The sequence below is a fragment of the Castor canadensis genome, chromosome 11 (genome assembly GCF_047511655.1).
Source record: "Castor canadensis chromosome 11, mCasCan1.hap1v2, whole genome shotgun sequence".
Taxonomy (NCBI): Eukaryota; Metazoa; Chordata; class Mammalia; order Rodentia; family Castoridae; genus Castor; species Castor canadensis.
The window spans coordinates 37,851,460-37,866,248 of NC_133396.1; the positions used below are offsets into that span (position 1 = coordinate 37,851,460).

General features: G+C 37.2%; 1 protein-coding gene across 3 annotated transcripts in view; it reads right to left on the reverse strand.

Moving 5' to 3' along the window:
- Window positions 1-14,789, reverse strand: part of Aatf (apoptosis antagonizing transcription factor) — a 99,998-nt gene that overhangs the window by 53,177 nt on the left and 32,032 nt on the right. For all 3 annotated transcript variants that reach the window (XM_074046303.1, XM_020171095.2, XM_074046304.1), the window contains exons 5-8: window positions 6,964-7,078; window positions 5,105-5,300; window positions 4,264-4,428; window positions 2,425-2,508 (exon numbers count right to left, since the gene is read on the reverse strand). In XM_074046303.1, the coding sequence (XP_073902404.1) occupies window positions 2,425-2,508; window positions 4,264-4,428; window positions 5,105-5,300; window positions 6,964-7,078 (560 nt within the window). The remainder of the gene's footprint in view (window positions 1-2,424; window positions 2,509-4,263; window positions 4,429-5,104; window positions 5,301-6,963; window positions 7,079-14,789) is intronic.

Below are 14,789 nucleotides of genomic sequence, written 5' to 3' on the forward strand. Positions count from 1 at the left end.
TTTTCTTTAGCCTTATCATTGAATTGGCTTCAGCTCCAATCTCTGGCAAATCCCACTCAACAGAAGAAATTAACCAGGTCAGCAGAACAGGTGCTTCGTTGTGGTCTGTCAAGGGCCTGGCATCACCACAATTACTTGCACACAATGAAGCAGTAATCTTTACAGATCATCTCTTCCAAGAAGCATATTGGGGAGGGGGAGGAAAACTAAAGAGAGGAGGGGATGAGGGGAGTAAAGGCGCTGTCTGAAGAAGAGCAATAGGAAGCAAAGAGAAAAGGCAAGAAAAGAAAATGAATGTGCAGCTGCCTTGCAGCTCAGCAGATGTCGGGATGTGATGTACGAGGCTAGGATAAGCTGTCGTAGCCTGCTGCCAAAGAGCGGTAAGTGATTAAAGCCTGCACAGTTCTAAGCACCATATTTAGAATCTGTGGGGTTTCAAGACTTGCACCCATTCCTTGCTGTGCTACCAGATGTTGGCAACTGGTCCAGTTCCTACTGACTGTGCATGGATGGCAGCAGTTGGTACAGCAGCAAAGCAATCTGGAATGCTTCCGGAGATGCTGTACATTAACAAGTGTCACCCATCATTCACCTTTACAGAAGGCTGAAACAACTCCAATTTGCTGCCACTTCTCTCTTGGGAAACAGCCAAGATAAAGTTGCTCCTGGCAGCCCCATTTGTTTCACTCAGGTGTTTCGGTTGCCTTGCTGACCTCTATTAGTTTAAGTTTTAATTTAGATTAACCCCAGCACCCCAATTAACCAGCAAGGGGAACAGCTAAGATATGACTAGTCATAACTCTGAAATCAGAATTCATCGAAGTTAAAATTATTAATTTGGATGAAGGGCCAACCAAGTAATGCTATTTCTTTAACAGACCTCCAGTCCCCACCCCACCCTCCAAAAAAAGAAAAAGAAAAAAATATTTCAGATTAAGAATTGTCAGTAGAACCAACTTCTCCCCAGTAACTTGAGTTTACTTTATTAAGCCTATTTAATTTATGATGCACTTTACATCAAGCAATGTACACTTCAATACTGGAACGTTTTAGATTGTCTCCTGTGATCTCACACAATTATACAACATTAATATCCCATATCAGGCACTTCCTTAGACACTCCAGAACAAAATAGAGTTCCCTACTCTTCTAATAAATGGATATAAAGGAAGAAATGGAAAAAAGAATTATAACCTCTGGCTGAGAATAGCTGAGGCCACACCAACCCTCTTTATCCTCTCATCATTACTTTTCAGACTAACTTATGGCAATAATTTTATCAAATATTAAAGAATGAGTAAAAAATTTACTAGAAAGCCTCTCTTTTTAGGGTAAAATCAGAGGTACAGAATCACTTGTTCTGGTTTTACATGTAATTTTTCTAAGAAGTTTCTTCCTTTGTATCCATATACTAAGTACAGCCATCATGGCTAAATCTTCAATAAGCAGTTGCAAATTCTCTGGCAAAAAGTTACAATTCAAAACTCAGCAGAGAAAAAAACTGCATACTAATAAACAATTCAACAAAAATTGGTATCAACAGCATCCTCAATTCTCCACTGAGCAAGAAAGGGTACAGCCGAAAATACACTGCATCAAGAACTGTAACTTATCAAGAGACTCAGGAATACAGGAAGTTATTGTGGTTCTTTAGAATAGCCCAGATGTTTAGTACGCCTGACCAGTCATCAGCATTATTAAAAAGAGTAGCATGCCAGCAGATAATGTCTGGAAAGAACTGGGAGAACATTTGTGAAGAGATATTGAGAACGACCATATTTCAAGTTCTACCAATTCTTGCTATCTTTAAAATATTATACTATTATTATAATCAACAGTGTAGACATTCACAACGCATACTGCTTTGAAGAGGCACAAAAAGATACTAAAAACAAGAGCTCTAATAGGTTACAGAACCAGACATGCATTTCAAAAACTCTGGGATCCCAGTTCCAGCACTATGTCCATGTCCCATTCTAACAGCACTGAGACAAGAAGCCTGTAACACAATGTCTTCCATTAACATTATCAAGGGCTGGTGATGTGGCTCAGTGGTAGAGTTCTTGCTTAGCATGCAAGATGCAGAGGGTTTGATCCCTAATACCAGAAGGAAAAAAGTAAAAATATAAAAATGCCTAGGTAAACAATAAATCACCCGACTCAAAGAAGCTGAAACTGTTTTATAGATAATTTGCACTCAAGCAACAACTAACAAAACAGCTATAGCTGCTTTTACTTCAAAAGGAAAACATAACAATCCAGCAATCCAGAATGACATAGCAAGTCAATTCTGAATCCAGGAGTTCTAACTCCTTGTCTGACTTCCTTCCAAAATAAGCTACCTTTTGTTCAGAGAAACTATCAGCTGATTTAAAATGCTAAAACCTGATTTGCAACAAATGAAGAGCATGTAAAAAATCATACCTGGTGGTAAAAGTCATCATCATCAAATATTTCTTCATCAAAGTCCTTTAGGTGAGCATTGGCAGGGGCTTGAGGAAGGATCTCCTATGTCACATAAGAAAGAGTGAATCCAATAATGTTATCAAAGTAACAATAGCTACTATCAATTCTATGCCTAATAGTCAAAGCACTGTTTTCCTTAAGATATAAAAAGCTCTTAAAATTAAAAACAACAAAGCTGGGCACTGGTGGCTCATGCCTCTAATCCTAGCTACTCTGTAGGCAGAAATCAGGAGAAATTTGCCAGCCCGGGCAGATAGTTAGTGAGACCCTATCTCAAAAAAAACCCAACACAAAAAAGGGTTGGTAGAGTGGTTCAAGATGTAGGCCCTGAGTTTAAGCACCCCCCCAAAATTAAAAACAATAAAAAAACAGTCTAGTAGAAAAGCAAGCAAGCCAACTATGGTGATACACAGGTATAATCCCAGCACTTGAGAAGTTGAAGCAGGGGGATCATGAGTTCAAGGCCAGCCTGGGTTACATAGTGAGACCCTGTCAGGAAAAGGGGAGGGGAAGGGAAACGGGAAGGAAAGGAAAGGAAGAAAAAGAAAAACAGGCAAAAACATTAATAGGCAGTTGACAGAAAAAGGATTTAAGATTTACTGTATTTTCTTTAAGATTTTCAGTTTAAGAAATCTATCCCTAGGTGGGCACTAGTGGCTAACACCTGTAATCCTAGCTTCTCAGGAGGCAGAGATCAGAAGGATCACAGTTCAAAGTCATCCTGGGCAGACCCTATCTTGAAAATACCCAACATATAAAGGGCTGGCTGCCTAGCAAGTACAAGGCCATGAGTTCAAACCCAAGTACTGCAAAAAAAAAAAAAAAAAAAAAAAAAGAAAAAAAAGAAAAGAAATCTATCCCTACGTTCACACAAATGCACAAACAGAAATGTTCATGAATATTTCCTACAGTGTTATTTCTAAAACTGGACACAACATAAATACCTATTATTTAACTCAACTATAGCATACATCCATAACAATGAAATACTCTACAGCCATTACGAAAAATGAGGAAGATCTCCCTGTAATATGAGAAAGTATCTAGTATATATTAAATTTAAAAAGTAAATTGTAAGATTTTTAAATATAGTTGTAATATTTTATTTATTTATATAGACACACCATGTATGTGCCCTGTTTAGTAAAAAAAAAGACAACCATATTTTTATGTATATGTTATATGCATAAAGCTTGTCACAGCTATTAACATCATATGAGGAACAGAATTTTCAGAGTAGAAAGAATTTTACTTTTTCTTTTAAATTCTTACAAACTTAAAAAGTATTAAATATATATTTCTTCTATAATTAAAAATACTTCCTTTAAACAAAAAAAACTGACTATTCCACCCTGGATCTTTCCTACAGTATCCAAACGGCAAAACTAAGCCCAAGTACACACTTGCTTAGTATTGACAGAGTTGCCTTAAAGCTAAATCTCAAGGACTGGGGGTAGAAGGCTTACATATGATTAAGGGCCTGGGTTGGATCCCCAGCACCACAAAAACAAACAGAAAGAAACCCCTAAATCTTAAAAACTGATTATGAATGCTTCCTTTGCCAGGCTCCTATATCAAATTCAAAATTAAGAGAAGATGACACATGAGATAATAAAAGCTCCATTTTTTTAAACTTCCTCTCTACCATACATTCAGTTTTTCAACCATCCAGTAAAGTAGTGCTATTTTCCTTTCTTTCACTAACTTCTCATACTAAGAGGTAGTACCTACAAGTTTTTCATTTAATTCGCCTCCCAGAAACTGATCACCAAAATCACATTGCATCAGATTTCTTACCAGTTCTCTTGACAAACTCTCTGGAACAGGTTGAGCTACTGGTTCAGGTTTGCCGAGAACTCGGTAGACAGAGCGTTTAGTCTGTGTCCTTCGAAGTAATCTTTCTTTGTCCATCAGAATATGATCAATCTGAGTCAAGATTGACCGTTCAAAGGCACCAAAACCCTGAAACAACATTAACCAGTGTCAGATAATGCAGAAAGTCAGTGCTGAAGGCAGCTATACTGCTTCTCTATCTTCTTGTGTCAGCAAAGAAACAGACAATCATCTTTTCAGGAGGGATTTTCTGTTAAGGACTGAGTTTGTGAGTGGCTGTAATTGCTGTCAGAAGAAAATTTGGTGGTGGTGGTGTGTGTGGGTGGGGAGTTGTTGGGGATTTAGTTAGTGGTAGAGCACTCGCCTAGCAAGCATGAAGTCTTGGGTTCAATCCCTTTCACCAAAATATAAACAAACAAATAAATAATTTTTTAGTCTTAACCAAGTCATATCACTCTCCTGTGAGTAAATAAATAAATAAATATCAGTCCTAATCAAGTCATTTCACTTTCCTATGCCCAGTTATTAACTTCTGCTCCTTTAATAATAACTGATTTTAAATCTATTTCTTTAAAGTATTTCATACAACCAGCACTTGGACAAGGTTTCCATTTCAAGAATAAAACATTCTTTCTAATAAAGTTAAAATCTCAAATTTGAGTGGCATAAAGTGGGAGGTCCAGTAAACTTTGCAACAGTAGTGACTGATTACTATTACATTGTAACAGCATCCACATAAACAAGCTTCAAGTTGCCATTACCCATCTCCCACCTTCCTCCCACCCTCGCCATAACACATACTTGCCTTTCCCAGTTTTCCAGAAGCTAACTTGGTTTTATCATGCCATTTCTGCAGCGTACGGTTCCTGTACACTGTAAAGTCAGTAAAGCGCTTTGCCATGAAGCTGGGGTAGTCATCCATCTCCAGCTTCCTCTTTGGTGGAGCTCTTCTCTGCTTCGTTTCTTCCACTAGCTGATCATCTTCACTAGAAATCTCCTCACTAGAAAGCCAGTAAGAACACTAAGTTCAATGTAAATAAACATTATTTAAATGAAACTTAGTTTTACATGAAATAGAGTATTCAGGCCTTACCTATTCTGTCTACATTTTAAATAACACTAGCGATATGGGGATGGTTTTTTGTTTGAAAAGAACGTTTATAAGGTCAATCAAAAAGTCGTGTAACTTTTTGAATAAATATAAAAAGCACTTGGGATTCAAACTATTTTTAAAAGGTAAACAAACCATAAAAATAAAGGAGGTTGTAAAAATATTATTAGAAATGTGTATGAACCAGGTGTGTTCAGAAGGGTCTTTAAAAATTAAACACATAATCATGTTTCCATGACATTAATCCCCAAATAAGAGAAACATGTCTCTGGAACCAGTTCTTAAGGAGAGGTGAATATATAAGTTGAACCAAATGAAGAGGAGCTGAAAAATTAAGAAAACTCAAAGTAGGCACCCAAATCAGCATTAAACTGAAATGTAATCATCCCTTTGTATTTACAAACTCTGAGTCCACAGATCCAATCAAATGCAGGAAAAAAAATATTCAGGAAAAAAAATCTATACTGATTACATATGGACTTTTGTTTTTTTTCTGAGACTGGGGTTTGAACTCAAGGCTTCATGCTTTGCAAAGCAAACATTCTACACCATCTGAGCTATGCCTCCAGCATTTTGAGGTGTGGTTATTTTGGAGATGGAGTCTGCTGAATAACTACAATCCTCCCAATCTCAGTCTCCCAAGTAGCTAGGATAACAGGTGTAATACAACAGCACCCAACCCAGATTTTTTTCTTGTCATTATTCCCTAAACAATATAGCATAACAACTATTTATATAGCATTTACATTGTATTATGTATTGTAAGTCATCTAGGGATGACTTAAAGTATATGAGAGACTGTGTATGCAAATAGTGTCATTTTATGAGGAACTTAAGTATCTGCAGATTTTGGTATCCATGTAAAGTCCTGGAACCATCCTCACATGGATATAGAAGATCAGTTGTATATGTGATAAGAATTGCCATGAGAATGTAATACAACCTCCAACTATACAGCCAACTGTACTCAATGGATTACTAACCTCATCAAATAGTAGGTATTCAAAAAATGTGAGCATCCTTTCTGTCCCTCCACCTAGTTCAACAGAAAACAATGCAGCAAAGGACAAGCACAAGGAGGAAAAAAGCAAGCAGGCTCAAACAAAGGGGGGAACCCTTCACCAAATGTGATCATTCCAGAAAGAAACAGGATTATTTTGATGTTTTTTTTCTGACATCTTTCCACCCTTCAAAATAACTGCTTCTTCCCTCACTGAAGGATTGTTGCCACTAGGGACTGAATGATATGGGCACAAAATGCTTCGTAAACATTAAGTATTAATATTCAAAATGTTATCAACCTACTAGTTTTAATAAATCTAACGAAAAGGCAAGTGTCCTACCTAAGCCTAAAAAAAAAGAATCAAGTACAACTGAAGACTTAAAAAAAAAAAAAATGTGATTCCCAATTTTTGCCACCATCTTTCTTTTTTACTAACATCAAGTCTGACATCTGCTTTCCTGGAAAGGATTTGGCTTTCTCTTTCATAAATTATGGGAAACTATGCAAGTGAAAAGAAAATAAGTAACTCCATACTTCATTATTTCCTTACCTCTCCACTCTGGGCTTCGTTCCATCTACTAGATATCTAGTGTCTGGGTACTGGAAAAGCAACTCTTCCTGAAGATCTACCAAAGACCTCAACAATGCTTTAAGTGCCTTGTGACCTGGAAATAAAGCACAGAAGGCAAGATCAATCATCTACAGTTCTCTGAAGTGAAAGATATGTGCACCTCATGTCTCCTGAAGAACTCTAGCTGGCATGGGTGGGGGGAGGGTGTTAAAATCAGAGCTCTCTGATATACAGAGCTCCTAAATGGACATAACAGTGCCTACCTCATGGAGCTGTTGTGAGGAACAGGCAAGATAGTATGTCTAAGATGCTCAGAAAAGCACAGTAAGGCTCCAACAGACCGCTACTTCTTAAATTTATTAAGTTTGACAAACTCCTTCCCTGCCTGTCATCATAACCATTAAAGTGTCCTTTATTAAACTTCTTGGGTATATCCCTACAGGTTACCCACTGATTTCCTGGATCATCCCTCTATCAATCAATTTCTTAGGCATTTCGCTTCCTCCTGAAGAACACAACTCAATTCTGGGCTCCCTACCACCAGACCTCTCTTCCCCAGACTTCATTTGCCTCTGGTTTGAGCTTGCAAATCACTCTCTCAACCTCTCACACATATCCTATGGAAAGTTCCTGTTCACAATATGAAAACTCAAGTGAATGACTTTCTTTTTGCAGTACTGAATTGTGTTGAAAGCACTCAATATTCCTCTCCTACAATCAAACTTTCACATTTTCACCGCAACTACCAGAAAAACCTTTACATGGATGTTCCATCATACTTCCAAACCTACCATGTCAGAAAAAGAATTTCTTTCTTCCTACCCAATACTTCTCCATTATCTGAATTTCTCTTTTCTAATGTATTATCATAGGTTACTGGCATTTGGGTGCCTTTACTTACCCTTAATTTGTTGCTAAATTCTGTATTTTTCATTCATATTATTGCTAGTAATTGTCTATCTCTAGCTATGATTCAATCACTTCTTCCTTTTTGAGGGGGAGGGAGGGTTGAGACAGGATCTCACTATATAGCCCAGGTTGGCCTCAAACTCTCAATCCTCCTGCCTCAGCTTTCTGAGTGCTGGGACTACAGGTGTGTGCCATCACATCCATCCAGCTTCCCTTCTTTTTCTTCAGTTACTATAGTCACATATACATCCCTATTTTCATTAAATAATCCCTACATTCATTTTTGTTTTATGTTTCACAATAACTTCAACCCACACAAAATTTGGTTAAGTCATTTTTTACTATTTTTTTCTTTTGTGTTTCTTTTTTCTTTTTGTGGTACTGGAGTTTAAACTCAGGGCCTGGCACTTGCTAGGCAGGTGCTCTACCACCTGAGTCACTCCAGCAGCTCTTGTACTGAGTATTTTTGAGATAGGGTCTCACTTTTGTTGCCTGGGCTAGTCTTGAGCCTCATTTCTCCTGATCTCTGTCTCCCAAGTAGCTAGGATTACAGGCATGAGCTACCAGCTCCTGGCTTCTTTTCTTTTTCTGCTTCTACCCTGCCTAGTATGAACAGCCTTTTCACCATTTTACATCCCAGCTTAATTCATCAATGAGGTGCAACACAAGTTAGACAAGCTCTCCACCTATGTCATACTACAGCACTCTATTTCAACATAAGGCTAAGAAGCTAGTCTACCTGAGAAAATCGTCCCAGACTAGTCAGAAGGAACTCCTGAAAACTCCCAAAACTACTTTGTATGCCTTCAAATAATCTGGAACATAAAACTATATAAACTCACTAGATGCCAGTGGCTCACACCTGTAATCCTAGCTACTCAGGAGGCAGAGATCAGGAGGATCACAGTTCGAAGCCAGCCTGGGCAAATAGTTCTCGAGACCCTATCTTGAAAAAAACCATCACAAAAAAGGGCTGGTGGACTGGCTCAGGATGTAGACCCTGAGTTCAAATCCCAGTACTGCCAAATAAAAAAAAAAGAAGCTATATGAACTCTTTGTTCAAAATAATAAGAGACTCTTGATCAAATCTTTCCTAAATTCTACACTCTAATCTTTGTATAGTCAGTACATATCCATGCCAGCCACTTGGGAAGATTTATACTCCTGTAAGTATTATGTAAAGAATGCCCAAAATACCTGTGTTCTAAATCAAGATTCTCAGCCTGTTGCTCTCAATCTTAAAAAAAAAAAAAAAACAGCTGGGCACTGGTGGTTCACACCTATAATCCTAGCTACTCAGGAGGCAGAGATCAGGAGGATCACAGTTCGAAACCAGCCCAAAAAATATAGTTCTCGAGACCCTATCTCAAAAAAAAAAAACCCATCATAAAAAGGCTGGTGAGTTCAAACCCCAGTACCTCAAAAAAAGAAAAAAAACTTTCCACCGCATATGAAGATGGAAGTTTATCCTGAAGAATCTAAAAATCAGAGCATGGGGCATGCATCTGTAATCCCTGCACTCAGGAGACAAACGACCGCACTACAGAGCAAGACCCTATCCACAAAAAAAAAAAAGAAGAGAAGAAGGAAAGAAGAAGAAAAAATAAATCATACAAAATCATTCTTCTGTCTGTCAGCTTTGGGGAAATAGATTATATATGAAAAATAGTTGAGAAGAATAAAAAAATAAAGATACAGTAATTTTAAAGGCAAGGATTATTCAGTCTAAATATGCTACATGTATAAGTAGAACAATGTGAGATTATATAAATAAATGGAAATTTCTCAAAGGAAACAGGAAAGCAAAGACTACAAATGATAACTACAAAAGTTACCACAAATGACCATCTGTAAGAATATCTGAGACTATAGAACAGATAGCCAATGGTGGTTGAGGTCCTGAAAGTATATGCTGTAGCAAAAGTCTTAATAAGAAAATGGAAAAGACACTAATACTTAAAGAGAATCCAGAAAAATACAAAAAATTTTTTTCCATGTTATCATAGGTTTTACCTTCTTTTCTAGAAATAGCTAAACCTTTTTCTTCTTCTTCTTAACTGCTAAGGAATTGAGCCCAGGGCATCACATGCTAAGCAAATGCTTTACCACTAAACTACACTCCCAATCCATATGAAATCACAAATCCATTTTGCATCTGCAAAGTGGTTTTAAAAATTCCCCAGACCACCTAAGCACTACAAAAATAAAAAATTAGCCAGGTGCGGTGGCACAGGCCTGTAAGTCTCACATTCAGGAAGCTGAGGAAAGAAGATGGTGAATTTGAGGCCAGACAGCGCTACATAGTGAGAAATGGTCTCCAAAATAAATATTTACATACATATATATATAAAGCACCATATCAAATCTTGAAAATATTAGGTTAAGTGAAACAAACCAGTGGCACAAAAGGAAAAATATTGGTAATTCCATTTATATGAGGTACCTAAAATAGTAAAATTCATAGAACCAGAAAGTAGAATATTAGTAGTTAATCAATGGCTGGGGAAGAAAGGGAATAGAGAATTACTGTTTAGTGAGTATAGTTTGTTTGGGATGATGTAAAAGTTTTGAACTATACACTTAAAATGGTGAGAAAGGTAAATTTGTGTCATATATATTTTATCACAATTTAAAAAAAGACTTGAGGGTATGGGGATGTAGCTCAGTGATAGAGCACTTGCCTAACATGCAAAAGAACCTGGGTTCAATCCCCAAAAATGACACATAAAGAACATTCAAATCCCCAAACCAGAATATAATAAATAATCCTACCATCCGAATTCATCTTTGTATAGGAAAAAAAGTCACCTGTAACACTTCAAAAAGAACAGGACGGGCTGATAAAGTGGTTCAAGTGGTAGTGTGCCTGCCTAGCAAGTATGAGGTCCACAGTTCAAACCCCAGTGCTCCCCCTTCCCCCCAAAAAAGATACCAGAAAAAATATGGAATAGAATAATAATATTCTATTAATATATAATCAGACTTTAAAAAGAAAGTAATTCTGACAGATGCTAGGATATGGATGAACCCTGAGAACCTTAAAACTAAGTGAAATAAGCTAATCCCCGAAAGACAAATATGGTACAGTTCCATTAATATAAGGTACCTATAGTCATCAAAGTCAAGGAGACAAAGATGAATGTTTTCTTGCCAGGGACTGGAGGAATGAGGAAATAAGAGAGTTGTTTAATGGATACACACCTTCACTTTTGCAAGATGAAAAAGTTCTACAGACTGGTTGCACAACAACATGAATTTTTGTTTTGGTTTGGTTTGGTTTTTTGAGACAGGGTCTCACTATGTAGTCCAGGCTGGCCTCAAATTCAAGATCATTCTGCCTCTGCCTCCTAAATGATGGGATTATAGGCATGTACCACCACATATGCCTTACCTTTTTTTATTTTGGTAGCAGTGCCTAATGCTTGCTAGGAAAGCACTCTACCACTTCAGCCACACTCCCAGCCCTTTCTAATCTTGGTTATTTATTGGATAGGGCCTCACATTTTTGTTCAAGATAGACCTCAGACTGAGATCCTTTTATCTGCAATCTCCTGCTGTAGCTGGGATCACAAGTGCACACTAACACACCTGGCTTATTGACTGAGATGGGGTCTTGCTAACTTTTGTCAGGGCTAGCCTGGAAAAACATTCTCCTGATCTCTGCCTCCCAAGTAGCTGGGATTACAAGCAATCCACCATGAATAATATAATATAATATTCTTAACACTACTAAACTGTACACTTAAAATGGCAAAAAGGTAAATTTTCTTAATTTCATAACACATTTCATGTTCTTTAACATAATAAAAAATTCAAAGGACAGAAAGAACAAATATTCCTTATTTCCTGTGGGTACTGTAAGAAAAGTATATGGGTACTCCATCAAAGTATATGTCACCCTCTTAGATTTAAAATTCCTCAGGTCGCCATCTTAGGTGACTCACATTGTTTAAAGGATTCCTATTTCTTCTTCCAGATTCTTGTATAGCCCCACTGCTTGCAAAAATTACCTGCCAAATAACATGCCCTAACCCATCCCACAAGCCTTTTAGCCAATCGAGAAAGACTGTGAACCTTTGACCTGGACAAATCCCAGGTGAGGGGCAGGTACAAGTGCGTCAGGGATATAAGGAGAAGCCACTCTTGACCATTTTGTGCTCACATGGCCGCTCAGCTGGAGTGAATACATGCTTGCACCCTTCTGATCAAAAGAAATTGTCTTGTCAAGATTTTCTCTGTCTCTAGTATGTCTGTTTTCGGCACCAGAGGGTCTTTAATTCCAACAGTACCATGTGTCCATGATCTGAAACATGAAATGAAGAGCCACACAAGGGAGAAGCTACAAAGCAGTCTATAATGTTTATAACTGCTTGCCAACAAGCAAGCCATAATTTGACTCTAATATGTAGCATAACCAAGAACTGTGAAAGGATCCAACAAAAAGTCTACAACTTTGCCAGGTGTCGGTGGCTTATGCTTATAACTGTAGCTACTCGAGAGGCAGAGATCAGGAGAATCTTGATTTGAAGCCAGATCTAGCAAACAGTTCACAAGACCCCCGTCTCAAAAATACCCAACACAGAGCTGGTGGAGTGGCTCAAGTAGTAGGGTGCCTGCCTAGCAAGTATGGGGTTCAAACCCCAGTACCACCAAAAAAGACTACAACTTTTAAGGACCACTTTCAAGTACCTACACAACCCTTTTTATTTTGTTCAAGTCAGTTTTTAAAAAATCCATTGCAAATATATTAGATAGCCTATCAATGCAATAATAAAGTAGAAAGCCAGTATCAATAAAATCAAAGTACACCTTTCTGTTAATACTCTTTCATATGTTGCATTTTATACATCCCTTTACCCACTCAGAAAGTAGCCCTGAAGTATTTAAGTTTCATTCAGGGACAGCACCACTATGCATCAAAGTGAGCCATCAGAGATAAAATCTGCTATTCTGTGCTTCTAACCACCACCACCACCAAAAAAAAAAAAAAAAAAACCCACAAAAAGTTTATCAAAATAAATGTCACCAGTGGCCCAACACATGAACAACTTCCTATAAAGAGATTTAGAAGACAGGGCTGGAGACATGATTCAAATGATAGAGCACCTGCCTAGCAAGCATAAAGCCCTGAGTTCAAATCCCAGTACCACAAAAAAAAAAAAAAAAAAAAGAGATTCAGAAGACAGAACTTGAAAGAGAAAGATTTAGAAACTCAATTCTTACTTCTTTGCAATATGAGGACCGAATTTCTGTTTAGATGGAATTATGCAAAACATGCAAAGACAACAGAGCAATCCTTTGCTGGAGATAGGAGGCCTTCTCAAAGCCACCACTGACAAGAGTGAGGAAAGACTCTCCTGGAAGCTGAAATCCAACAGTGAATTCTTCCCAGCCAAAACAAACAAAAAACCCCTTTATTATTCATATAGGAATGAATTCTATTTATTCAATTCTATGAATAATAAATAGATTAAAATCAACAGTTTCTAATTCACCTCTGATTTTTCTCCCAATTATTATAAGAGTTAAAAGTTAAGAAAAGCAACAAAGATTCATATGCTTTCTTCATTCTCCCTCTTGGCACATGGCCACAAAACAAATGAAGACTGCCAAGGATATCTATGTTTATTTTACCCCACACAGTCCATTTCCAGAGGCCTTTCCTATAAGAGGAGATTAAGAAGGACATACGCCTCACCGTGTTACCAAGACTCAACCTAAGTTTGTGATCAACAGTTTTAGGAACAATTCTGAGTGGAAAATAAATGGAAAGAGTACTTTACTGAGGGTCAGGAATCCTGAACTCTTTTACAAACTGGTCATGTTATATGCTGAGTGGACCAATTTTCTCATTTGTGAAATGTAGACAATCCTTTGTTGATCTCATAGAAACAGTATGAAAAACAGTAAGTGTTTATTAAGACATTTTGGAAAATTTTTGAACTCAATAGAAACAGAAGCATATTACTATAAAAAAAAAGTCATCTTCCACATAGTGAAAATCTTTTAAGGTCTGTTTATATTGATCTATAGCACTAGGATTGCACTAGTTTTTATAGATTCCAATATTAGGTATTCGTTTACATGGTACCTCGTATACAAGCACTCTGTATGTAAAATGTCACCAATCTAAAAACCATTTTTACCTAACAGTTTTATTTTTTTCCCCTGATTCATCTAGGCTGTCCAACACAAAGTTGTAGACAGAGAATCAGTTTAGATATGGCACACAGTTCATTAATTAGATTATAAACACATAAGTAAATTTCTGGCAAATAGGATGGAGGGAAAATAAGAAGAGTGAATATGTAAGGTGGAAATAAAGCTATATCCATTCTTAAATGTCTACAATTATTTTAAAATAAATATGCAAACATACAATTATTTACCAACAAGTACACATAAACTCACATTCCTATTACCCCAAATATATACATTGAACTGGAATTTACAGATTACAAGAGCACTTTTTTCTTCTTCAAAAGTAACTCCAGAACTAGAGCTAAAGTATAGGTCAAAATAACACACAATATACTGGCCTGAGAACAATACTTTTCATTCAAATCCACACAAGCCTGCCACTTGCACTAGTCATCCCCAGCAATTAATCCCCCAAGAAAGACGTTTGATTAAATCTTTTCAAGCAAATCCTTTGCTTTGCTTTTGTTAGTTCACTTCTTGTCAACATCTATTAAAATATGCCTTTAATTCTCCCACAATCTTAAAAAACACCGATTCCACTGTCTTCAACTTTAATCAACTGTATGGCCGGCATTTTTCATTTCATAATAATGTGCTGCTTGGAATTCAAGAGGCAGGCTCAGCATCAATCATCTGGCAAGAATTTTTCCACTGCAATAAATATGCAAATGAGGAGAGCCAGTCAGTCGTATTTC